The 26,946-nt window shown below is 38.4% G+C and overlaps 1 protein-coding gene across 1 annotated transcript in view; it reads right to left on the bottom strand.

Annotated features, from left to right (window-relative positions):
- Positions 1 to 2,596: 2,596 nt before the first annotated feature.
- Positions 2,597 to 26,946, bottom strand: part of GPCPD1 (glycerophosphocholine phosphodiesterase 1) — a 46,835-nt gene continuing 22,485 nt past the window's right edge. Inside the window, exons 8-20 of the mRNA XM_072943846.1 lie at positions 25,279 to 25,510; positions 23,716 to 23,878; positions 23,290 to 23,422; positions 22,522 to 22,576; positions 17,915 to 18,007; positions 15,455 to 15,532; positions 14,732 to 14,771; positions 13,281 to 13,342; positions 11,035 to 11,100; positions 9,546 to 9,682; positions 8,934 to 9,069; positions 8,345 to 8,505; positions 2,597 to 6,020 (exon numbers count right to left, since the gene is read on the bottom strand). Of these exons, the coding sequence (XP_072799947.1) occupies positions 5,831 to 6,020; positions 8,345 to 8,505; positions 8,934 to 9,069; positions 9,546 to 9,682; positions 11,035 to 11,100; positions 13,281 to 13,342; positions 14,732 to 14,771; positions 15,455 to 15,532; positions 17,915 to 18,007; positions 22,522 to 22,576; positions 23,290 to 23,422; positions 23,716 to 23,878; positions 25,279 to 25,510 (1,546 nt within the window). The 3' untranslated portion in view covers positions 2,597 to 5,830. The remainder of the gene's footprint in view (positions 6,021 to 8,344; positions 8,506 to 8,933; positions 9,070 to 9,545; positions 9,683 to 11,034; positions 11,101 to 13,280; positions 13,343 to 14,731; positions 14,772 to 15,454; positions 15,533 to 17,914; positions 18,008 to 22,521; positions 22,577 to 23,289; positions 23,423 to 23,715; positions 23,879 to 25,278; positions 25,511 to 26,946) is intronic.

The raw sequence follows: 26,946 nt of genomic DNA, 5'->3' as shown, positions 1-26,946 counted from the left end.
ATTGTGTAAGGACAGACCTGTGATCTGAAATTTTGGGAAGACTTTTCTCCCCCTTAACCCTGAGCAGAGGCCTGCGACAGACTGAGAGTGATTTGCTGGGAGTCATTTACTTTCTAGATCACACTTTCAAACTGTAGCCATTTATAGGGTCTCAGTCCCCGCCCCCACCTTGCAGGGGCCAAAGACATTATCATCTGTCCATCCACAGCGTCTCTGAAATCTACTCTGCAGTTTTCTGGAATAGCAGACTCTTCTGGGTAACCACAGCTTCGACTTTGGTTTTTCTTGCTTTCTGGAGAATTTGTCTATTATTCTAAGCACGTTTTTGTTTTGTGGTGAGAAGCTGTTTCAGAGTATCTAATCTGCCATATTGCTGGAAGTGGGAGTTTCCCTCTGAGAATTAGATAGACAGACAGACAGACAGGCAGATAAACCAAACCAAACTTTGATCTTGGACTTCTAGCCTCCAGAACTGTGAGAAAACACATTCCTGTTGTTTAAGCCCCCAGTGTATGGCATTTTGTTAGGGCAGCCCTAGCAAATGAACACAGTAGCCACCAGTCAACTTTAACAACTAACATTCTGCCATTCTTGTTTCATGTCACCACCTCCCCATCAGTCACTTAATTTTTGGCTGGATTAGATTATTTTAAAGCAAATCTATGACATATTACTTTACCTGTAGTGACATTATTTTCGATTTCTAACAGGCAGGAACTTTTTAAACACAACCACAGGATCCACGCGGCTTATGCCCAAGAATTCCATTTCTAGGAATTTATCCTAGATCCACCTGCACATGTGCTCCACTTGGCCTTGGGGAGGGACTAGCATTCGTATGTTGTGGCTTGTTGACAAGGTCCCCTCCATCACTCACCACCTTCTAAGGCCAGGCTGCCGCTACCCCCAGGACCTTGCTGTCCCCTCACCAGCCAGCACGCTCAGGCTCTCCCCACATCCCCTGCACCAGAGCCGTGCAACCCCCCACCAAAACCCCACGCACGCGTGGTGATGGTTCCACTGGTGTGGCTCCTACTTACCAGGAGGCTTGCCTGGGGACCCCCCAACTCTGCCTCAAGGGAGGAAAGGGGACACAGGGACCCTGGAATCTCACCTGCTCACTCTCCCTCTTTCTCACATTTAAAAACATTTCTCCAAGGTCAGTTCTATTGTTCCAGTTATAGAACCCGAATTGTATTTAATATTGAGGTAGACAACTCAAGAAGCAATAGAAGGTACAACTTAATCAAAATTAGATAGAATTTTGAAAACTAAATTTAGGAGCAGTAATTAATAAAAAAAGATTGCTCCATACTACTATGCCTAGTTTAAAAAAAAATCTATAGATGCACACAGATCTTTGGCAATCTAATCAAAGAAAATGCTCCCCCTGCCGCCAGCACCCCACCCCCAACCAAAGAAAAAGAAGTGATGCCACGGAACTTTCATGAGGCTTTTAGTTTTCTTACTGTGAAATTACATTGTTTGGCCTTCTAAGTCAGTTTCAGAATTTCACCCATCCCATCTTCATCTCTGTTTAAGGAAAACAGGTAGAGGTCATTTAGTAGAGGATTAGACAAATTAATTCTGTACTCCTCCTTTTGTTACTCTTGTACTAATATTACTTCCTTCATTATTTAAACAAGTATTTCATTTTCATGTCATTTTCCTTTAAAATCAATAAACTTTTATCTCCTACAAAGATGCAAAGCCTCTGACAAGGAAAAACCCTTTCCATTGTTGGGGCGGCTCCTTCATCCTTGGAACACACCTGGCCTCTGAGTACAGAGGCCGTGCCCCAAACCAGCTTCACAACTCCCGACACCCACCCGCTTCTGTGAGGGATGGAGGGCTGCAGCAAGTCTGCTGATTCATGACCTCTCCCTCCTTACCTCCAGCATACACTCGTGTGATCTGAATCATATGCTCTCTTACTTCGAAAACATTTCAAATCCATTTCTCAAACTATACAAACCCACCAAGGGATTAGATGTGAATGAATTTCCACTCATGAACACCAAATGATGTAATATTTCTAATACACATACTCAGCTTTCTACCCCCAAAGCACATGATCCAAACCTAAAATACAAGGGAGCAAATCACTTGTGTCAAAATTCAAGTTAACAGGACTGCACAGAGTGCCAGCCCAGTAATAATATGGGAGACAAAATATACTCAAGCTGTGAAGAGAAAGAGCCAAGGCTCAAAGGACAACAGAAGTCCTTCCGGACTAATCCAAGAGCCTCCCAAGGTCACCAAGTCCTGTCCACGGCAGCCGCCTCCTCACCACCAGGCCACCAGCTGCAGGATCGAGGTGTGCTGCCCCAGGATGGGACAAGAAAGCCTGGGGGAAAACTGCCTCATCCTCCACTTGTTTCCCGCATTGTCCTCTCTCAGCATGGAATAGAAAATTGGTAGTGGTAACCCCTCAAATATGCGACCCCAAGCAACTGGGCTGGGGTGAGAATGCCATGTGTGAACATGCCAGCACACAAGCCCACGCATGCACACGGGAGCACACGCACACTCCAGACAATGCGGCCAAGCAGATCATTCGGAAATGTACACTGTGAAACAATCTGAGCTAGGAAACTAGGTTGTAGCCACCACCATTTATTTATCTAGTTCATACCTAAGGATAGAAAACTATGGTAGTGCTGGAAATGCAAAGAAGTCCTTGCCCTTAAGGGGCTTACAATCTTATCAGGGAGAAAGAACAGGCACATAAAAAGTGGGACCGTAAGAAAGCACAGCTAATAAATGCCACGAGAACTCAGAAGGCAGCGCCGTTTAAGGACTCGGGATAAGGAGTCGCAAAGCCCAGTTCTAGCCCCAACCTGGTAAGTCAGTTAACTTGTCTGGGTGCGTTACCGCAGCTGCCAAATACAGCAGTGAGATTTAGAGGCTGTCTGCATTTGTCTGCATCACGATTCTGATCAAAAGCTGAGGAGTGTTTCGGAGGAGGTGGCCCCTGAGCTGCACACTGAAGGAGGACAGGGGAGGGGGGACTGAGGTAGGCCTAAGCGCGGGGTTCGGGGAGCAGACAGATGAGCGTCTCAGGAGAATGGGAGTGAGGTAAACGGGCGGCGGTGGCAGCCCTGAGGCACCGCTGACACAGGGCGCAGCAGTTCCTCACATTTACATCCAGTTACAGTACATGATTCCAGAGTGGAAAATACCAAAGAACAATGGCGGCATTTTAGCAAACTTTTCAATTTCCAGAAAATATAAAATAATTTAACATTATAACTCTACATTTAAAACTGACATCAACATACTGTTCCAACAGTCAAAATGTAAACCAATTCAAAATGTACATTCTTCGTAAAGATGACTAAACCTCTTGATTCAAAAGGACATTTGATACAAATTATACTATCCCAACGATCCCAGTGCTTACTTTCTACTATTCCATGCACTGTGGAAATAAAAATTTGTAAGACAAGGTCCCTGCCCTTGAAGAGCCAGTAGCCCGTTGAGGCAAACAACTGTGTCTACTGAGAATGCGCCGCGATCCACGGCGTGATCAAGGAATGAGCATCGACTGTGGAGTAAAAAAGGCGGATTCATCCCTTCTAAGTTCTGCAGCGGAGAGAGGTCCATCGATGGCTTAAGGAGAAATGAGTTTGGCAGAGAGTGTCTGGGGAGGAGAAGGCTTCCGGGCAGAGGGCACCTGGCTACGACAGGGAGGAGTAAGGAATTCGGCGAGGCCAGGGCCTAGTGCAGGTGCGGCGTAGCTGGAGCAGAGCGTACCGGGCGACAGCTAGGGATACGGAAGCCTGGACTAAGTCCTATGGAGACAGGGAGCCACTGCTTGCTATGCGTTAATCATCTACTAACCCTGGTGTTTATAAGGTTGGGAAGAGACAGGAAAGAAAGTGAGCAGTGAGGTTCTGCCCATGCCATGAGCAGTCACTGTAAGCTCTTCTCAGCAAATCACACTGTCCAGCAAACTGACCCCCCACCCCACCCCATCACTTCCTTTCCTCCTCCTCTCTTCTTTTCCTTCATGACCTGCGAGTCTTCAAAATGGAGCTCGAACTGGAAAGGCAGAGGGGAGGAAGGAGCAGACAGACAGACTAGAAATACACACGTACGGCTAATCAAGTTATCATAAGGTAATGGTTAATTGTATTGTACAAAGGTCTGCAGATCAAGAAAGCTAATTCTTTTTCAGTAATTTTCTAAAAGTGTCTAATTCACATCAAGTGAATTTCCACATCAAATGGTGGAAAAATTCATTCAACAGAAGAAACATACACAGAACGCCTGCGGAAGACTCTATTTCCTAAACTGTTCTCTGTCAAGTATCAGCGGTACAAACACAATACCCGAGGGTTTTACAGCCGATCGTCATCACACAATTAAGGTCTGACCAAAACTGCATTGCTTGGCCTAAAAAATAAAAGATACCACATATAAGCCAAGTTTTCAGTTCTCAGCTACTGCCAAAATATGCCAGTACGTGAAAACACCACCTAGTGACTAACGCGCAGCACAAGGTAGATTCGACCAAGCTGTCCCGTTCAGGGTGGACACAACTCCAATTTCTCACAGTAATGCCACAGAGCCAATTCTGCAAAAGTAACACTTTCTTAAAATCTCATTTTATAATGAAGAAAATAATTCTGTATATTTTATTTAACATTCATCCTTAAGTTACAGTTATGTCAAAACAATCTGCTTCTAATGAAAAAATCCTTTGTATAATCCTAGTAACATGCGTACAAATCTTCTACATTTCTAAATAAATTACATGCATGATATACATTAACCAATAAAGAGTATCAATATGAGAATTCAGGACATTTGTTTTTCTGCTTGGAGATTTAACTACCGAATCACACACACAGACAAAACAAACCCATAAAGCAACGGTGTGTAATAGGTAGTGAGAGACACGTAAGCATGTTTAAGATGCCTACAAAGAGGCTTTTTTCTTTCTTTCTTTTAGGCAACAAAGTATTTTTCAGTCCTTGACACCCTCTCACACTCACCTAGCACCACAGATGCAAGGACTTACAGTAAACGTGTACAATCTCATGCTTAAAACCTAAAGCATGCATTGACGAGAATTTATACATTATGATCTATTGTACTAAGTGTGCAACCCATACTACTGCTAATATTTTGTACATTAAATTACCCTGCAGCATTTTGAAATTTTAATATTTATGCAAAACAACTTATGAAAGATTCATGAAACAAGTTTTCAAGGATCACCTCCAGGCTGTTCACACAGGCATTGGTTTGGTTAAAGTGGGGAAACGGCAGCAGCCTCAGGTTCACACCGAATGAACATGGTACACGTGTGCAGGTCAATCCACGTAGAAAATACATATGTACACAAATGGCACAAAGGTCTGTGCAGCTGGAACCACCAGTGCAAATACATGCATTTGAGGTACTTATTTTTCCCATGGTCAGGTATAATTATGCAGTCATGTTCCGAGTGCTAAATATTTTAGACCTGATCAAATGAAAACTTGTAGTAAATGTAAATACGACATACTTAAATAGTTCATTTCAAAGTACTATATTTTTAAGGAACATTTGTTTAACATTATACATTTTTACATACTTAATTTAAAATATTTACCAACCAGTAAATTTTCTCCTTGTAAAGAGACTGGTAATTATACCTGGCCAAGTGATTTAAATAGCATACTTGAAATTCTAGCAAGAACTGTAGTGAAATAGTAAGATATTACATTATTGCTTCATTGGACTGCAAACCTAAAAGGCAGAGAGAAACAATGCTCCGTGATGCACAGCGAATACCCAGAACAGCGGCGCGGAGCCCCACGCGATCTGACGCGATAAAACACTAAGCGCTCTGCACACTGTTGATGCCGTTGGCACCCACGTGGATGTCAGGCTCCCCGCACAAAGACGAGGGAACAAAGCGGCTAACAGTGGGACACAAACAGCTCTTAAGCTCTGGCAATTCTTGCTTCAGACGTTCCAACTGCTCCACTTGGAATATATTTGGCTGTTCAGGCATCCAATCATAGATCCTACAATGAAACAAACACAAAACATAAAATAGTGTTATTTTAGATAAACAAGATTACACTGTATAGCACAGGGAAATATACACAAAATGTTATGATAAATCACAGAGAAAAAAATGTGACAATGAGTGTGTATATGCCCATGAATGACTGAAAAATTGTGCTGAACACTGGAATTTGACACAACACTGTAAAATGATTATAAATCAATAAAAAATGTTAAAAAAATAGTGTTACTTTATGGTTTACTTAAGACTGGTCTGACTCAACCTTTTCAGGAGAATTTACAGAATGCCTGGAACATCCATTTACGTTTATTTTATTTTATTTTTTCTTTAAACGATGTAAGCACCAGTTCTATTTAAAAATATTTCTCTTCTCCCAGTCTTTCCAATAATGCAGAATAGCAGCACTGCCTTTTGTTCCCCCTGATGCAAAAGGGCTGATTATAAAGCAACTGAATCAGAAAATGAAACCTGTAGCTTTTAGTGATTCTTCAAATATCTTCTCTCCAAGTTAATCAATCAGCAATGCCTTATTTTACAGACGGGAATTAATACGAGGCAGAGATGGAATTCATACCCAGTTCTGACTTCAGAGCACTGCAGATCAAGATGGCAAGGACTGCTCACCAGTGTGAGAGTTATCCTGAAGCTACGTAGATCTGGCAGACGTACGCAGAGTGGAGAGCCCAGAATAAGCCCCATGTGACGATGGCAGTGCTGGCACTGCTCACTGGCAGAGAAATGACTGTCTTTCATGCCTCAGCGTGAAAGCCAGGCAACTAAGCGAGGCACTATAAGGCACTCTAACATTACAGTAGGGAAGAATTTCTAAATAAGATTTTAAAAGCATTGATTCTATTAAGTACCAACTACCTTAAAACAAAGACTTTCTGATAATTAAAGACATGCATAAGAGAATGAAGAGTGACCTCTGGGTCAAGGTATCAGACTGAACAGAAGCATCTAAGATCATTCCATACGTTCTGTTTCAGTTAGCAGGATGGAAAAGTCCACATCACAAGCCAGAGGTGGAGAAGACGAAAGGCTGAGTTAATAGCAGTCCCAAACCCCCCCAGAACTGGGAGTGAAGGGCGGGGCGCAAACAGGGAGGTGAGGCCAAGCCTGGAGCAGCAGCGAGTGGTTCCCTTCCTCCCACTCCCTTTGGGGGAGGCTGCCCCTCCCACACCTGACAGCACCGGGCCGACGTGTATTTCCGGAATTGGACAGGAAATCTGGAATGGACACAAGACCAGGTGAGAGTTTGGGCATTTTATAAAACAGGCACCAGCATCAGGGAAATTAGAGATGGTACACCCACAACAAACACTACATACAGAGCCACCCCTCCTACCCCATCTCTCTTCCCTCACTGGATTCCAAGAACCGCACAGCCAGACCTGGACCCGCTAGGTAGAATGTATAGATTCAAGGAATGTGACTAGCCCCAAAGTAAAGTTTTTAATCTACTGACAGATGTATGACCAAACAGTCCCCCCAGATCACCCCACAGTGAAACCCCATCAGCCCCATTCACACACTAAAAGCTTCCGACAGGCTTTGGACCTTCCAATTCCTTATTAGGAGAAGCAGCCAAGGATTTCCAAATATGTGAGGCAGCGAGCAAAAGAAAATTCCAAAAAGCCTCCCCCCGCCAAAAAAAAATACTGGATGCCTTCAGAGAAAAGTAGTACTTTCATCAAACGAGAACATGATGTGTTTTATATACACATACATATAACTGAAAATGAAAAACACAATAGCAGACATGAAAAACTCAATAGGATGGGTGGGAGATAAGGTTGAGGAAATCTTTGAAAGTGGAACAAAAAGACAAAGGCAGAAAGTAGGAGAAAACATAAGAATTTTTAGTCTGGTCCAAGAGTGTATAATATGCAAAGAAAAGGATTTCTATAAAGAAAAAAAAACCTTATAAAATGGAAGAAACAAAAATCAAGCAAATAATTCACAAAAATTATCACTGCTTCAAGGACATGTATCAAAGGACTAAAAGGGCTGCCAAGTGTCCAGCACAATGGATGACACCAGCTGCACAAGGACTGCATGAGATCACCAAGAAAGCTGGTGTAGTCAGAGAAGAGGCTTAGGGCAACCACCCCCAGCCCAAGATGGCTCAACATATCTGGGTTAAGGTCCAGTCACATGAATTTTTAATAAGCTTTCCAGCTGACGGTGGCATACTCCAAAGTTTGAAAAATTCCACTGACAAACAAATGTTAAGATAAACCTCACGCTGAACGACAGAATTTTAACTAAGTTTAATATTATTTATAATTTTATAAGATGTTCATGAAAAACAAATACCTATCATAAATCAGACCATTAACTCCAAATTCCTTCAATTTCTTTCTGTTTTCGGGGTCGTTGGTATCATCACCCCAGCAGAATATAACTAGCCCCTTAGCTTTTGCCTCTTGAACGTAGGATGGGTTTCTGAGCAGGTCTTCAGTATGTGCATTTATCCCCTAAAAGAAAAAAAGTAAGTTACTTGTGTTTTAAGCATTAACTTACTAAAGGCAAATGCTGAATGGTCACACGCTAGATCAGTGTTCTCCAAGGCAGAATGGACAGGGAAAGAAAATGTTAGAATTTTTTCTTACAACTTATGTTATCAAACAAGTTTACAGTCTAACCATTTTAGATGATTCACAAAAGCCACATAGAAAACTAAACCACAAAACTCATTTAACCTAGACCTGGAGGGAAACCTTTTTAGTTGGTCATTTAATTGCCTTTCATTCTGAGATCTAATTATCTTCATTTTAAGTACAGCTATCTGCTCATTATACATAGGGAACAACTAACCAATCTGATGTGTAAAGTAACACACAACTTTATTTACCAGGGCTCGGAAACATTTTTAATAAATATTTAAAATTTAAACATAGTTTACCAGTAGATTTTCAAACTGTGCAAAGCTCATTGCAATGGGGGTTGTCCGAGATCTGAGGTCCATGAGTTCAGGGTAAATATCAGATTTCCCTTGGGTCAAAAATAATATGGGGTATTTGTTCTGCTTTTGCCGAACCCTAAGAAAGATAATTAAAAAAATTTTTAATGGGGAGATAATTATAGTTTTGAAATTACAGAAAGTACTAAAAAGATAAAGAAACAAAAAGTAAAACAGCATACTCTCATTACTGATATAACCACCAATAATATACACTGACTTTCAGCCAGAAAGGGGAAAATTTAAATCATTCTGTAGAAGAGTTAAAATAGCCTCAGAAATGGGCAACAAGAAAGCCCCTGAGGGCTTACACTTTGGTAAGAAGGATGTTGTATGACTGTAAACGGAAACACAGGGCGTGAGGTGCGAGAGCCCAGGGGCACGGAGGGTGTTCCACGAGGTAGTCCCGCGGGTCGTGAGACTATGTACGTAATGGAACCGAGAAGACAAACCAAGGGTGAAGAAGGGCAACTTCCCTACTTCCAACTATAATCTCTGTACCCTAAATTCTAGCTACCGTCTAAGAATTTAGGAGGAAAAAACTGAATTACTCACATTGTGCAAATATCTGCATCAAATGAAGAAAATACTATTCTCCGCTTCCCAGAATTTTCTAAGACAATTTTTAAAATTATATCCAAAAACAGATTCATGTCAAAATATGACGATAAGTTACCATCCCACATTCCATCCTAATGGAAGAATAGGAAAACAACGGTCAGTGAATACCCTAGAATCACAGTGCTAGGAAAATGGCTTCAGAGTATCTAGCCCAACTTGTTTCACAAGCGAGGAAGGCACAGGCCTGTGAGAATGATCATAATCAGGCACAGAGACACCTACATACAAAGTAATCACAGTATCGACTGACTCTTGCCGTAATAAGATGAACAAAATAAAAACTGGACATCTACTGTGACTAAACCATAAACCATAAGTGGACAAAAGCGCTCCACTTTATTTGCTAACTCACTCACAAAAAACTTCTGGTAATTAAGAATTACCAGCTAAAAACCTCATTCTCTGAGTGTTAGGCATACCAAGTATCCTCTACAAATAATAAACATAATTTTCTAACTATAGTAAAATATCAATAGCCCTGCTGATACATTTTAAATATTAGTCATTACAATAATATTTAAAAAGCTATAAAAACTAAAAATCACCTATTAGGAAAACCAAGGCTGAGCACTACAGGTTGTTCTATGTTAGCCAGGATCAGCTTCTCAGACACAGCTGCTTAGAAGACATGATTTAAGGGCAACAGTTATACATTATTCTGGCCAAAATAAATACCAAGATATTGCTCCAATCGCCCAATCATGGTGCCTGAATTAACTGCTTCCAACGCCCCCTACTCCACCCAGCCCTCTCTCCACGTATCCTATCCAACTGCCCACACCCCCATCTAATACATTCAACAGTTAAGTTGTTTTCCTCAATGAGAAGATGATTACGTTCCAGGAAAGCAAGGCTTTTTTCTGTTATCTTCACAACTTAACTACAGCATCCAGAAAATACCTGGCCCATAGCAGCTTCTCAAAAAATAACTGCTGAAAAAAAGAATGACTAAAACTCAGAGTGAGTGATTTAAAACACATCTGCAGAAATGTCTTTTCCTGGTTAATTATTACTCCTATTTTTTAAACAGAAAATTGCTTAGAAATTACTTAAGGTATGTATTTAGATGGCGGGGATAAGAAAACAAAAACTCATCAGAGTTACAAAGTCCTGATTGTCCAGACAGCTCTCACTGGTCACTATACAAGTGTGCCCAGAAACCGTGCACAGTGGTGTGCACTTGAGGCACAGGTAAACTGAAATTTCTACTGTAAAACTTCACCACTACATTTAAGTACTCAGATACTAGTGTAAGTGTAAGATATACTTTATTTAAAAGGTCCAGAAAGCACTGTGCTCACTGGAAGAAGCCACAGTAAGATTTCAGTTTCACTTATTCCATTAAAACAGAGACAGCAAAGAATACATTTAAAGAAACAGGAGAGGGAGGAACAAAGAACGTGTTAGAGAGAGAATGACTTACCCTTTGTTGGCAGATCCATTTTATTTCTATATTAAATCCTACATCTTCTGGCAAAGACTCTAAAACCTAGAGTTTTGTTTGTTGGTGGTAAATTTTTGTTTTGTTTTTGGTAAGATGAACAGTGAATAAGAAGGAAAAAAGAAAAATAGATTTATTATTACAAAAAGCAATCTGTAACAAAACGTATCACTGGTAAGGATAAAATATTTTGTGCCTTTGAACAGAAACCACTATCTTTTCCCATAGTCAAACTGACGAACTGATTGATGAGTTGGTAAGTTGGCTGATAAATAAACCAACCTGGCTGATAAGAAAGTCAAAAGAAATTAAACAGCAAAAGCAACAGTCTTTGGAAACGTCTGTGGTAACTGATCACTACTACCACAAAGGTGATCTTTAACCTAACATCCTTTTCACCATTACTACTGAGCATCTAGTGAGCCGAAATAAGACAGACAGCCTCATGAATTGAAAGACATTTATCATGTTTCCTGAATTCCATTCAAGCGTGTTAATCCATTTAAGACACGGTTATATGAAAAACCATGATTTCTAGCTTGTTTTGAAGGTGTTGATGCTTTACTAATACCATGGTGATAACCCCCAAAAGATTTTATCTCCAAAATAAAGTGGCCCATAAATAACTAAGGCTAAATCTATATAAATGAACAAATAATATGAAGTTAATTTATCTAAACTAAATTACCTAGGCACTTTGCAATAAGACCATTTGGGCACCATAACCAGAAAATCCAATCTAAAATATGAAGCTTGGTTATTAACTTGCAAAGAATTGTTTAATCTTCAAACAAACATGAAAGTCAGACAAATACATAAGCATGCCCGGGGCAAAACAAATTTGAAACAGATTATGTTTTTAACTTTGATTTATTTCAAGTGTTTAGAAACCACTTAATGTATATAGTATATATAGAATTATTTTTATAATAGTAAATAAAAGAATGCTAACAGAATAAGATCATAACCTGGAGTCTGCTGACCTAGGATCCAGCCCTGGGTCTACACGAATCAGCTGCCTGAAAACTATAGTAAATACAACAGTTTGTACTCAATTTCCTGTGGGTTTTTTTGGCTTTCTTCTTGGATATGTGTAGCCTTATTTAATGTATCTGTCACGTTTCTTCTGGACTAATGCAAAATTAGAAAAAATAAGGACAATAGCGTGTATTAGTGTTAAGACTGGTCAACATCAAATCTGCAGAAAAATTCTCCTTTAACATGAGATTATATTCAGCCTTTCTTGGTTTTAAACTTTCTCTGATTAAATTACAGTGATGGCAAAGTGAGTGAATAAATGTGTTTAACTTATTTAGCTATGTAAAAGCTGTCAAACCTTTGCTACACCATTATTTAAAACCTGTTTTTCTGTTCTACGAAATCACAAGTTTAGAAATCATAAAATCTCCAAAAATCAAATAATTTCAGCATTTTGGACTAGAAGGAATGACTTAACTGGCCTTCATAAATACCTGGAAAATCATTTAAATCATGTTTTAAATGCAGTAGGACAATGACCATTTTAGGGGGTGAATAATCATGATAAACTGAAACACATATTTTTGTTTAAGAAATCTACTGAATCTGATACACCACCAGAAAAAGACTGTAAAGAAGAGTAAAAATTAAGACATGGAGCCAGCAAGAACAAAGGCAGACTCGGCTTGGCCAAAGACAGTGTCTGGCATCCATGTGGGCTTGCCTGATGCTGTCAAAGAAGTCCTCTATGAATAGGGTCTAGTTTTTAAATCTTCATGCTGGTCTTTGTTACACTTTTTCAAAGCGAATTCTTGAAATCTATATCTCATTTTAAGTAACCAGGGTACTAAATTCCTTTGGTTGGAGAATCTTGTTTGCCTCCAAAAGCTAAGGATCAGTTTGAAATATTATAAAAATGTCTCTTCCATCATCAATCCTCCCTTCCTCCCCTCTTTCTGTGCCCTCCCCTTCCTGTTTATATACAGAAACATGTGAATTTCCTATTCTTACCAAATTAACCTATTGAGGTGGGAATTTTATTCATTTGACCAAGTTACTCTTAAGGGAAAAAAAAGTAGCATAGGGCACCCTTTACAAGAATGCATCTTCTCTGAAAAGTAGAAATGACAAGTTTCTATTAGTGTTACCTTTTATGTAGCCTTTTAGTGCCCATTTAAGAGACCAAAGTAAATTATTCAGATACAATAGAAGTAACGATAGCCTCGTCCTAGGTTTCCCAAGGAACTTACCATCTTAAGAGAAGGAAACGGCTGGTTTTCAGAAAAGGAACTTTCTTCCTCGACCACAGATTCTGAAATTTTAAATTATAAAAAGATCCATAGACAATAATGCCATTTTATCACTAAGACCTTTTCCCAAATTCTAAGGGGTGAAAAAAGTGATGCTTAAGCAGTTATCAGATCCTTTTATATGTAGTATTTTTTAAAAGGCTCTTGTATTTATTAGTTTTAACCATTAAAACCTCATTTTTGAAATAGCAACATTTAATAGAAACACCATAATTTGTTACCCCAACAGTGATTATTTTCTTATAAAAACTGCAATATGACTTTTAAAGAAGTCACAAACAGTAATTTGTTAATTCTCAATGGAATTAGGGGTTGCTGTATCATCTTGCTAAGACTTCCAGCTGAAATACCAAAATCAGCTCAGAAGTTAGCAACGAAGAGAGTCTACAGGCACCACTGTGTTTGGCACCATCACCATTTAATCAACAATCCATTATGTCAAGACACACAAGAATTTTTCCCAAGAGAAAAAAATTTACTGTCAAGATTTTCTTTTTTAAAAAAGCCCCTCAAAACCAAAAAAAAAAAAACAAAAAAAACACACAACCCCCACCGACCAAACCCAGTCCAGTGTATCACAAATTCAAATTTTCCAGTCAAATAAAGGTAAAATTCATTTTACTATTAATAGTTATAAACTATTTACAAGCTTGTGAAGTTCTATTTGTGCTCTGGGGATCTCTGCAGTCTTTGGCACTGCAGTTTCCTCATAAGGGCATTCCAACTACCCTGCTATCACAGTGACAAATAAACATCTAGTGAGTACCTATTACATGCAGAGTACTGTATGTGTCACAGGGAATATAAAAACACTTTTCCCACCCTTAAGAGGCTTATATTCTAGCGGAAGAGACAGGATATATACAAAAATAAAGGGTTAGAAAAAGGACACGCTAAGGCTCAAATGATGACACAGACTATTAAGTTCTACAGGAGCAGAAAGTAAAGTGGAAATACAAAGGGATTCTGTAAGCAGGACAAGCTTTGAGGAAACTGAGGCACAGAGTGGTCAAATAAAGTAACCTGCCCGAAGTGACAGCTGGTAAAGGCTAGAGCTGGATCCTTGCTCTGGAGCCAGATTGTGTATGTGATATATTCTGTACTGTGTAATGCTTAAGAATGTCAGGAAAGATGGCCAGGTTCAAGATTATAAAGAACTCTGATCATCAAGCTAAGAAAACTCATAAAAGTAAAAAAAAAAAAAAATCATGCTTACTATGCACGACACAAATTCACTTGAAAATTAATATATATAAAGCCTTCATGTCTACAAAATTACATTTATTGTCCAGTATTCTATTCATTAAAGTCACAAAGAGTACATTAAAATGGATAGGGAACCACACTACACAAGCTAAAAATGAAAACAGTGTTTTCATACTGGTACATACCTTTCAGATCTTTAGATTTCAGTGCAGTCACATGAGCGAGCTACAAAACACATACACACACAAGAAATGCAATCAGAAAAAAAAAAGGGCCTTGGCTTGTAAAGATATGGTTAATAGAACTATAACTTGCAAAGCTAGCAAGTTAGAGAAACTTATAACATGCAGAATCTTCAGTTTAATAATAAGCACTTACCACTTTATGTTTTACATTTATATACATGCACATAAGATTGTGATCAAATACTCAAGTAGGGAAGAAGAGTATTAAAATTATTACGTTAGGAAACTGCTTATACTCAATCAACCATTTATTTAGGTATCAAATGAGAATAGGAAGAGGGATCATGTAAAATTACATGGTGAAAAACACAAGGATCTTAGTAGCACAGGTATAAAGATCAAAAACAGCATTAAAGGCCAAGTGTAAAATAAGGGTGAAAGTGGACCAGAGACAACCTCAGACGACGGCTGACCCAACAGCCTATACTGATGGCCTAGCCCCTCCGTGAATGCAAAAACCGGTAGGGTCCACGATAATCGTAGGATAAGACAGATTAGCACAAACCCATTCTTCCTAATAGAACAGGAAACCAAAGCACACTCTACACATGCTATTTACATATATAGGCATCTCCATATGCAAAGAGAACATTACGATACACAGACAAGTACAAATAACACCAAAACTAAAAGATAATTTACATTTTACACTATTACTGCTACCTTTAACAACTGGAGTTGGTCAAACGTTAACTCTTTTACTGGAATTTCAAATAATTCAACTGGATCAGCATCAAATTTCTAAAAAAAAAAAAAAAAAAAAGAAGAAGAAGTAGAAGAAGAAAGAAAGAAAGAAGAAAGAAGAAAAAAGAAAGAGAAATGGGTCCCAAACTATTACTGAATGTTTACCCTAGACAGATCTAGTATCTTAATTTACTGATGAGAGAACAATTGTTTGGTGGCCGCTGGGAGCTCGTGCAGGGGAGCCTTTCCTACCTACCACTACCTACCAGCTTCCCCAACCCCCCAGCTTTTGTTTTTAATGTAGGTGAGGGTGCCTGGACGAGAAAAAGAGCTGGGAGGAAGCTGTGGCACTGATGGCACACTGAGAACCAAGCCAGAAGTCAGTCATTTCCCCTATTTCCTGTCATGCTGTATATGTTTTATTTGACATATACCCACGCAACGTGACTAGGAAATCAACATGCAAGCACTATCTAAGGATTAGTTTCTGTCAGTAGGTTTCCAATTTTTTCCAAACCTTTTAAATTAGTTTGGTTTAAAATAGCCACAGAAATCAACTGTCATGAGAAAATTGTCTGATTAGTTATAAGCAGTAATGAGGAACTCTATTATAAATGTTTTCCCAATAAGCAAATCTAATTTATTAGATGTTAATACCATATCAAATGTCACACTGTATAGGCACTTCTATCTTAAGGAAATATGAGTTAATGTACCACCAATAAATCAATCCAACAAATAAACTAAAATCTACTACATTTATATTCATTAATGTACATATGGTATGAGACTACATATGCATAAACGTTTCCTGGAAAGATACACAAGAAACTATTAAGAGTGAGGGAGTACGACCAAAGAGAAAAAGGAAAGGATGATTTAATTTTCATTTCACAATCTTCTGAAGTACTTTTACAAATGAACATGAATTGGTTTTATAAGGAAAATACCACCTTAAAAATTAATACCAAAAATGTATATGATTCATTGCTTTCGTTTCCCAGTTAACTCAACCAGGTTCAACTTTAAGAGCAAGACAAAGTCTGGTGAAAATGTGGGATCAGCTACACTTGTCAATTAACCCTCATGGATTTTCAGAAATTACAGCTAGACTCAAACTTCAATCTTGGTTACTGAGTTCCTTCACCACTCCATTCCTTCTTGTTTCACTTCGCATATGTTTCCCCACAGCAAAAACAACCTGCCCCAATTCTAGTAATTCTATCTCTGTCGTCTAAATAGGTGTATCTCCTTCTTATCCTCTAGGGAGCCTAGAAAACACACACTGATAACACCTTTTCACAGAAAGGGAAGGGTCCTTTTCTACACATCACAGTAACCCTCACTCATATGACTGATCAGAATCGACTAGCAGGCAGAGCCAGGGGCCTTGTCATACATTTACACTACAACATACAGCGTCTGTACATGTCAGCAAACTAGCTTTACCTTCAGAGTAACTCGATGGAAAATGATATCCAGCACAGTTTTAAAGAAAATGCCAAAGGAACCCTCCTAGTTTACGTACCTGAGAAATCACTTGGTTAATTTGTACACTGAAGTCCAGGCACTATATAACTATCACAATTATTTTTGAACAACAGCAATTACAATCTTTAAGATTTTTACAATTATATGCGTTTTCAAATCTCCTTCTGGACTTTCTCCTCTATCACGCCCTCTTCTCCATTTTCACTGTCTCTACTCCAGTTCAGGCTTATCTTAACCTTTGGCCCACATTACCACTCCGACCTGCCTCTAGTCTCTGTCCTCTTAAGTTGCCCTAACATTGGGTACCAAAATATTCCTCTGCAAGTTTAGTTCTGAACATTTCCCTATTTGACTCTCAAGTCTTTCTCATCTCCCGAGATCCCAAGTCTAAAACCCCTCACTGAGGCCCTCCACTATCTGGCTCCAAAGCACTTCTTCAATTTTATTTTTCACCATGGCTCTTCCCACTTTAGCCAAATCATATAAGCCTATAAATTTGAGGGAACATTCAAAGCAGAAACAAAGGGAGCCCAGAAAACAAACACTGTGATAGCTTCCTTTCCTACCTCAATATAGGGACAGTGGTAGACTGATACAGAAACCACCTGAAATGTCTTTTTGATAAATATACAAAAGCAAATTCAGCAATACAGAGTCCTCACACTAGAAAATTAATATTCCCATCTTCTCGTCTCTCGTGATGTTGTAGGAGCTTGAGAGAGGAAAAGACTGGCAGTAATTTACCAAGAAAATGAACCGACCAACTCTTCTTAACAAATAATTACATCCATAAGTATCTGCAGGGGATTGCTTCCAGGACCCTCATGGATATCAAAATCCACAAGCGATCAAGTCCCTTATATATAAAATGGCATACTATGTGTATATAAAACTTCCACATTTTTAAACCTTTTATCTGACTGAGTTTTATAAAGGAATTTAACATACCTTTTTCATAGTCAAACAACAGGTGAGATCATGATACACCACAGGCACAAAATCTTTTGAAAGATGTACATCAAATTCCACAAAGGCTGCACCCTGACAGAAATAAACAAACAAAACAAAACACAGGCATTTGAAAAACATTATTTGGCCCACAATACATCTAAAACTATAAGGACATAAGTTTATTGTTCACTTTAAAATTACAGACTTATATTTTAAAAAACCAAATCAAAAAAACCCTTCTTCATGAGTTATTTAATGCTATCCTTCAAGATTTTTCTAAAAAGAAATTCTTCTTTTAAAACAATTATAATTTCTTTTTTGCAACAGCACACCAATTTTTTCCCGGCAAAACAAACAAGCACTGAGACCCACTTGAACACAAGTGGGCTCCTCTGTGGCAGTGGACAGCCTCCACAGGTGTCACCTCTGCTCCTGCTATTAGCAGAAACAGAGCCTAAGAGGAGCCTGGAGCACAGCTACCTCGCACCTTGCTGACCCCGCATACCTTAACTGGATGACGAAGCCTCAGAGATGAGGTAGGAAAAAGAATAAGCCACAGGCTCCTGGTTCTGCTCCTTGTTGAACTCGAGTAGCAGATTTAATAGCTTTTCTTAAGAAAACACCTCAATAATCAGATTGAGGAGGAGAGGGGCTTCAAGATGGTGGAAGAGAACACAGAGTTCACACTCTCTTACAAGGACATCAAAGATACATCTGCATGTGGCACAATTCTCACAATACCCACTCAACTCTGGCGGAAGATCTTGTACAAGTGGAGCTACAAAAAAAGATCTTCACAAAACTTGGTAAAAGGAAAAAGAGAATTGGAATGGGATCTGCGCCCCAGGGAGGGAGCCGCAAAACAGGTCAACGCCAACAACAATGTCCTCTCTACGTCTGTGCGACAGGCGACAGCAAAAACACAGGGTGCACTTCCTGGTGGACATCTCTCATGGAGGAATACGTGGTGGCTCCTCTCCCAGCAGAAGCTCTCCATTCTCATCCACCTAACACACACTCAGAAATGGACCTAGGGGCTTGTACTCCAACAGCTGGGGAGCTGAACTGGCCCCTGACAGGGCTGTGACAACCACAGAGCAAAAAGGAGGCCCTGCTCAACATCCAGTGCAGGTTCTGGTCACCACAACACCAATCACAGCCCCTCTCAAGGGGATAACAGCCAGCACACACAGAGGAAAGACATGGGAGCCATCCATACTAAAAACAGCCCTCACAACAAAAATTTTAGACACAGACAGTCCACACAGGGATGCTCATACATAAACACAGCACTTCAAGATCACAGTAGATAATGGTTACTCCTAAATTCATAGTCAGAGAAATATAAGATGAAGATGCTGAGGAACAATGAAAGAACCTGAAAGAACAATGAAACAGACCTCTACAGTTTACCAGAACTTGAGTTTAAAAAGGAGATGGTAAAAGAACTAAGAAATTGAGAGGCTATTGACAGAAATGTAGATTACTATAAAAAGAAACTAGGAATTAGAAAGAGCCCCCAAATAAAATTAGGTAATTGCTGAGTCGAAAGCTGAGCTAAAGACAATAAGTAGCAGATTACATAATGCAGAGGAATGAACAAGTGATCTAGAAGATAATTCTATCTAATGGAAAACACCCGATCAGAACAGAAGACAGAAGAACAAATGATAAAAAAAAAAAACAACCCACAAACAAAAGCAACATAAGGAATCTATGGGATAATATAAAGTGTACCAATCTCTGCATGACAGGGGTCCCAGTAGAAGAAGAAAAAGAAAAGGGGATTGAAAACATATCTGAAGAAATTATGGCTGAAAACTTCTCAAACCTAAAAAAGGAAACAGATATTCCAATTACAGGAAGCATGGAGGGTCCCAAACAAGTTGAACCCAAACAGATCAACAACAAGTATTATAATCAAAATTGCTAAAGTTAAAGATAAACAGAAGATTCTAAAGGCAGCAAGAGAAACAGTTAGTTACAAGGGAATCCCCCATAAGGTTATCAGCTGATTTCTCTACAGAAACGTTGCTGGCCAGAAGGGAGTTGTGAGATATATTCAAAGTCCTGAAAGAGAAAAAAATGCAACATAGGATACTCTACCCAGCAAGATTACCATTCAGAATAGGAGAGAGAAAGGATTTCTCAGACAAGCAAAAACTAAAAGAATACAGCAATAATTAAGCCAATCCTAAAAGAAATACTCAAAATCTACAGAAAAGAGAAAATCACATAATTACAATGAACAGCAAAAGAATAAACATAAAGATGTAAAAGACATCAACATCATAAAATGTGGGAAAGGGGAGATTTTTTTTCTGTTTAGAATATGTTTCAGCCTGTATGATTACCAGTCTAAAGCAAGAAGATATAGTAATGGGTTAACATACTTGAAAAACAGGGTAACCACAAATCAAAACCTTACAAGAGTCACAAAAAATGGAAAGAAATCAAGCATAATACAAACGAAAATCATCACAATGGAAAAGGAAAACCAAAAAGAAAAAAAGAAACAAAGAAGAAATACAAAATCAACTGGAAAACAAGGTTTAAAATGGCAATAAACACACATCTATCAATAATCACCATAAATGCAGATGGACTAAATGCTTCAGTCAAAAGACACAGAGTGGCAGACTGGATAACAAGAGCCTACAATATGCTGCCTACAAGAGACCCACTTTAGGGTGAAGGCCACATGCAGACTGAAAGTGAGGGGACAGAATAAAGAGGAAACGACAACTCCTACTGAAAAGACAGAGCAAGCAGAAATGGGCAACAAGAATGATGTGCATGCCAACTGATAGAAGCCTAAGCAGAAGAGAGGTGGACACAAATTAAGACTTACGGGTATACATTTAAAAACAGTGAGATCCATTCTGACTACAAATTGTTCCAAATGAAGGCTGAGAACATAAACTGACATAAAAATTTGTGCATTCACCAAAAGAAAGCCAGCTGAGATCAAAGGAAACAAAGTCTGAGGATTCTGTAATGTGCCTTTGGCCCAGAGAAGGGTTGTTTAAGAACTGACAGACATGTCCATCCCTTACCCAGCTTTAGGTCAAGGATGGTGCGCACATGTGAGTATACACGGATCAGAGAATAGAACCATAGAACCCTACTTCCTCGATGACTTCCGAAACAGGAAATAAGCTTAGCTCCTTCTATTGTCAACAAGATAACAACACAAACCCATTTCTCCCAAAGAGAAATAACCCTGCAATCCCTAAACAGGTACAATGATTAAACATATGAAATTGCAGATTTGCAGGTTAGATGTTTAATTTTACATGATCACCATCCTTCATGATAATTTTACTGAGATAAAACTTGATCCCAAAATTTATGTAAGCAAGGTTTAAGAAGTAAGCCAATAACAACCGAGACTGCTTCAAAGATGTTTCTACTATTAAAACAGGGTTTCGCTCAGTGTAAGAGCATGTGATTTCATGCACAAGATCCTGGATTCAATCTTTAGTACCTCCATTAAAAAAAAATTAAAACAGGCCAATAATAACATAAGACACTCTAAAATGTGATCTACATGAGTACAAAGGATTTCAAAAGAAGAAAAGGGCTTAATGAAATTCCCTCTCAAAAAGCACAGAAACCCTGAAAGTTCTTTAACAGGGATCTTCAAGCGTTTACAGCTAGTAATACCATGTTTAGATTAGATTAGACTACAGCCCAACAAGATGTCATGAAATACAAAATGCATCATTATTTTATATACCACTAAGAGGGAGAAAAACAACGCCAAACCAGGACAAGCTAGACAGTTATAAAACCCATCTCAATGTTAGAGTCGTTAAAATATGGAAAAAGTATGTCTTAGAATAGGTATTTGCTCGTATGAGTGATAAACATCTGACAAATCAAGTTTATTTGCTGAACTACTTTTTAAAAGGTATACGGAGGACACACACACACACACACACACACACAAAACGGAAATAAAATGAGACTTTCCTCCATTTTCCCCTTAGTTTAACTTTACAACATGAGGCTTTTCAGTCAGGTGCAGAGGAATGGGGGAAAGGATGGGAATACACAGGTTTTTATTTAAAATGTCAAGTTGCAGGTGCTGAAAAAAACTAAAAAACTGAAACTAAAAAAACTGACAAAAAAAAGACTATCCCTTTAGAATTGTATCAAAGGAGTTAAAAAATTTGACATAATCAAGCTGGTATCTACAATGTTAACTGACAGACTTATAAAAAAAAAGTTCTGTGAAATCACTATCAAATTCTTCTGTAAGCATTTGTTTCCAAAGTGAGTATCTAAAGGAGCACATTGATTCAACTGATGAAAACCAGTGCTTAGCGGGGACTGTTTTCCTTGTGTCAATCACTCAAAATTTGTTATTTCAAAAAAAGGATGCTTAGGATTCCATTGTTCCATCCTAATCTTCACCATGAATCTAAATACAAATGCTAGAAATACTTCATATTCACTCAGAAACTTACTCAGAAGCATACATGTTCTCCATTTTAAACTACTGACACCAACTGGAGGAGGCTTCCCAGATCTGCATTTCTCTATTTTTCAACCTTTGGACCAAAGCCCAAAGTTGTTTAAAGAAAGAGAGGTTCACTTACATGACTAGCCGCATTTCTTAAAGAAGCAATAGTATTTTCTTGAACTTTAGCAAGCCTGAAAGAAGAAATATAGAAATATAATTATCATTACTATAGAAAAGATACAGAAAACTATTACTACAAAGTCAGCTAAATGGACATAGTACTTATTCTCTATTTTGAGGCTAACTTTGCCAACCCAAAGTGAGACTGTGACCATCATTTGTTTGGTGTGTGCATTTATTCCACAAATCAATCTCCAACAATTACAGGTATTTACAAGCTGAATACAGACATATCATATACCACCACATCCCTCCCCAAATGAGGTGATAAATTAGAGAAAACAGTCCTCTGTAATGGACATGAACTAGCAGAGACTTAGAAACTTGTTCCTTGCATGGAAAAAGCTGACACACCAACAGAACAGAAGTATGGAAACTACACTGAGAACAGGTGAGGAAACTAAGACCCAGAGGACAGCATGCTGAAAGTCACGACTACAACACAGACACATGATGTCATCAGGCTGACTGCATCAAGCTTTCCCTCCTGGCTTCCTAGTTTTAATCTCTCTCTCATCATCAATTCAGTAGAATATTAAAAAAGAATGACCAGAATTGTAGCAGATAGTCTCCAATTAATTTAAATTGGAAACCCCAATTACCAAATTACGTAAATCCCAGAGTGATAATTAAAAGGATCACCTGACCTTCAGAAGGTCAAACCCCTTTAACTTTGCCAAGCATGAGCTACCAAATGCTACTACTACTCAAACAGTCGACCTACTGAGCTGTTGTTGTAGAATTCCCTGCACCTCGATGGCCAACATCCAATGGTATTCTTGGCTTCCAATATTTGGAAAATGAAGATTTCATGTCACAACTGTATCCTGGTAATGGCTTAATAATTATATAGTCAACTTTCGTAGGAAAAAAAGGGGGAAGAAATAGAAACAATTAAAAAGGCCACAATGAGCTCAATTATGTTTCAATACCACTGAAACCAGCTTTGTCAGTCAATCAAATAAAAAGTCAAAATCCATTCAAAGTGAAGCTTCCAGGAGATATGTCCTTATTGTTATTCTATTAGTTAATATTCTAGAACATCTTATTAAATTAATTCTTTACCATTCCCAAAAGCTCATGAAACTAATGAAATTCCTAACTTAACCTTACTTATTTGTAAAGGTCCACTCTGCGTCTTCAGGCTTACCTCTCACTCTGCCTATGGTTTTTCTGGAATTTCTGCTCATGATGGGAAGAGTAAGGATCCCGGCGCTCTTCCCGCTCTCTGCGATGGTAGACGACAGGAGGCACGCTGTACCCACGTGCCCAGGAAAAGCATCTCCCTGAACCACGTGTTCACTGAGATCTTCCTAGAAAATGAGGTTAAAATAACTCAAATTCTTGCACTTCAGTATTTTCTAAGATCACAAAAACACCCTCAAAAATCAACTCAGAATCTATGGGGGATGATCAACAAAAAATACAATCACATATATATTGAGGTAATTTAGCTTCATTGTAATGAGTAATACGTTTTCTTTTAGAATATAGTATTTTAAGATTGTGTTATTTTCTTAATCAAAACTACTGATTTGCACTTCTGATCCTCTAACATGTTTCAGGTGAATTTAAAGCACCGACTGGAAGTTTCTAAGTACTTTTACATTCAAAGGTTAAGATAGCCCTGAGTGAGATTTTACTGTATGTTTTATTCTTTAAAATGCATCTACACAGTTGACACAGAGGACTAGTAACTCTCTAGGACACTGCATACTCGCTTAGAGGTTAGACAGGGTGTTTTATCAGCCTAGTCTATGAATAAATTAGTATTTCCAAAACTGCTAACCAAATGAAAAGGAAGTTAGGCTGTTAGATTCTTAAAAGGCAGGTATTGAAAGAACAAGAAAACATTCAACTAAAACTTCGTATTTTTATTAACGTCTCACAGATCTTATTAATTAGGTAAGATCTAATCACAGGGGTTTTTAAACAAAGTTTTTTATTATAGTTTTCTCAAAGGAAATATCTTAAATTCCATATAATGCAAGGTAGCCAAAGTCACTCACAAAGGACTATTTCCTATCCTTAAAGACTCAAACTCTAATCTAACGGAAATGGGAATGTTAGGGCCAAAAAGCAAGAGCCTAAGAAGACCCAGGCACAATGGAGCAAGGCCCTTAGGGGAGAACCCAGTCTCGTTATTCCTGGGGAGCATCTGAACAGCCAGTAAGCCAGACAGCACTAGTCTAAGTGCCATAGGCAGCTCTGGAAAGTTGGCACAACAGATTCTGAACAAGCTGGCACAATTTTCATAGCAACTATTTTTTCTTATGTATTTACAATATCATGTAAGGTTGCAAAAGTGAGTCACTGTTATGATGAATTCTTACAATAAAATGCTTCCATAAACCTCAGGCTTCAGTCATGAAGAGAACTCATGATACTAGTTACATCAGTTTGCCCACAAAGAGTTACACAGCCTGCCTGTCCCTCCATCCTTAGGGGCTCCTTTTGAGACAATTCATTTATATTTAGAATAGATACAGACATCAAGACATCTTGATCTTAAACATCAATTCTGCTGACGTTCTCAATTATATTCTTAACAGTACTTGAGTCTGTCAGCTCCAAGTTTTTTAAATCTGTTAAAATGTAAACATCTAAAAAGTTGTATGTTTACACAAATCAGACTACAATAAAAATCAAAATAAATTTAAAAATAAGCTTATGCCTGTATTCTTTCTCACCTCCTTCAGTGAAATATACTCACCTCAAAAAAATCAAAGATTAGTTCCAGGTTATCTGGTTCCATTGTCTGTATACTGTACTCTGTCCAGCGATCAGGCTGTAACCCGTACCCACACTCGGGCTGGGAGTGCCTGCACTTGAACTCATTGTCGCTTATTAAGGCTATCTCCAGGCTATTGGACATTTTGTGAAGAACAGTGGGAGATACCCTATCATCGTCATCTTCCTCCAGACCCTCTAGTGTCAGCTTCACCCTACACAAAAGGAGAAAATAATGAAATTCAAAAAGTGAAAAAGAGGGGGCAGATACAGCTCAAGTGGTAGAGCACATGCTTAGCATACACAGTCCTGGGTTCAATCCCCAGTACCTCCTTTAAAAATAAATAAGTAAACCTAATTACCTCCCCCCCAAAACAAACAAAAAAGTAGAAAAGAAGAAAAATTCATACCAATGTTACCTAAATGGTAAATTTTAATGTGCTCCCCAAATACACTAAATCTTCAAATAATAAAAATATCATACAAAGATTACACATACTATAGGTTAGGACAGTAGTTATGTTTCATAAAATAGTGACTTTTTATCTACACATATTTCCACAAATTATTAAAATGATATAAATGCTTATTATATCTAAGTTTGCTTTCATTAATTCTTTGGGTTTTTAAAAAATAAATTTAAAGAGGTATTCACTATTATCCCATTTATAACTGGCTGTCTCAACTTCTTCAGAAGTTTCACAAATGTATAGATAAAACAAGTACAAAACTGAGCCATATTGTGTTAGTGTGTATTAAAAGAACGTTGAGAGTTGGAGGCTGTAATGTTTCCTTTTTTCCCATTCAGTAAATCCTTGTTTATCTGTTTTATAAATGGAAGGGAGGTTGTAAATTTTTTTTACTTTTTTATTGGAGGTTGTAAATTTTTAATTTCCCCCTTTCTTCTACCTTACCACAGCGAGTCCAGGTACTCTGTGGATAGTACATTAAAGAAAATTATCGTATTAAATATATATACATATACACATATTTGTATGTATGTGTGGTTTGTATTGTATGTGTATTTACATGTATGTACTTCTTTAATGACACAAATGAACAAAAAAATTAACCAAGAGCCTAAAACTCTTACAGGCCCCACAGCAATGAGAACAAAAGACCAGTTACTCAAGCCATTGGGTCACAAAGACTAGTTTACTCCCAATGAGAAGCAATTAGTTTCACAGAGCACTTGTCATGCCAAAAAGTCCACTCAATTCTAGAGTATTTCTTGCACCAGTTGAAATGTACATAGACTAAACAATTTTAATACTAATACTGTAGGAAACCATGTTATTGTATAGAATACAGCTGAGCTAGGAAAACTTTTCAGTCTAGATTTCAGTGGGTCCAACTGCTAACACAAATAACAGGACTGTATCAGGGAGGCCTGCTCTCTGTGTCTGACCTCCTGCCTCCAACCACTGTCCAGGCTTTTCTTACAGGCACTTACTCTGAGGTCTCCCAGAGGGGACATCTACACATTATTTAATTAGTAATAATGCTCTGTAATCACCCTGTAAACTCAAAAGTAGCACCACTTCACTAATTCAAACAAAAATTCTCATCTCTTTTCAGAAACGAAACTCTCAGGAATAGTTCTAAACAAGTGATTCTGCTGGTGAGCCTGAAGGAACAAACATTCTCCACT

The sequence above is a fragment of the Vicugna pacos genome, chromosome 19 (assembly GCF_048564905.1).
Source record: "Vicugna pacos chromosome 19, VicPac4, whole genome shotgun sequence".
NCBI classification, from domain to species: domain Eukaryota; kingdom Metazoa; phylum Chordata; class Mammalia; order Artiodactyla; family Camelidae; genus Vicugna; species Vicugna pacos.
The sequence above is the reverse complement of the archived record's forward strand: the minus strand, read 5'-3'. Positions and strand labels throughout refer to the sequence as shown.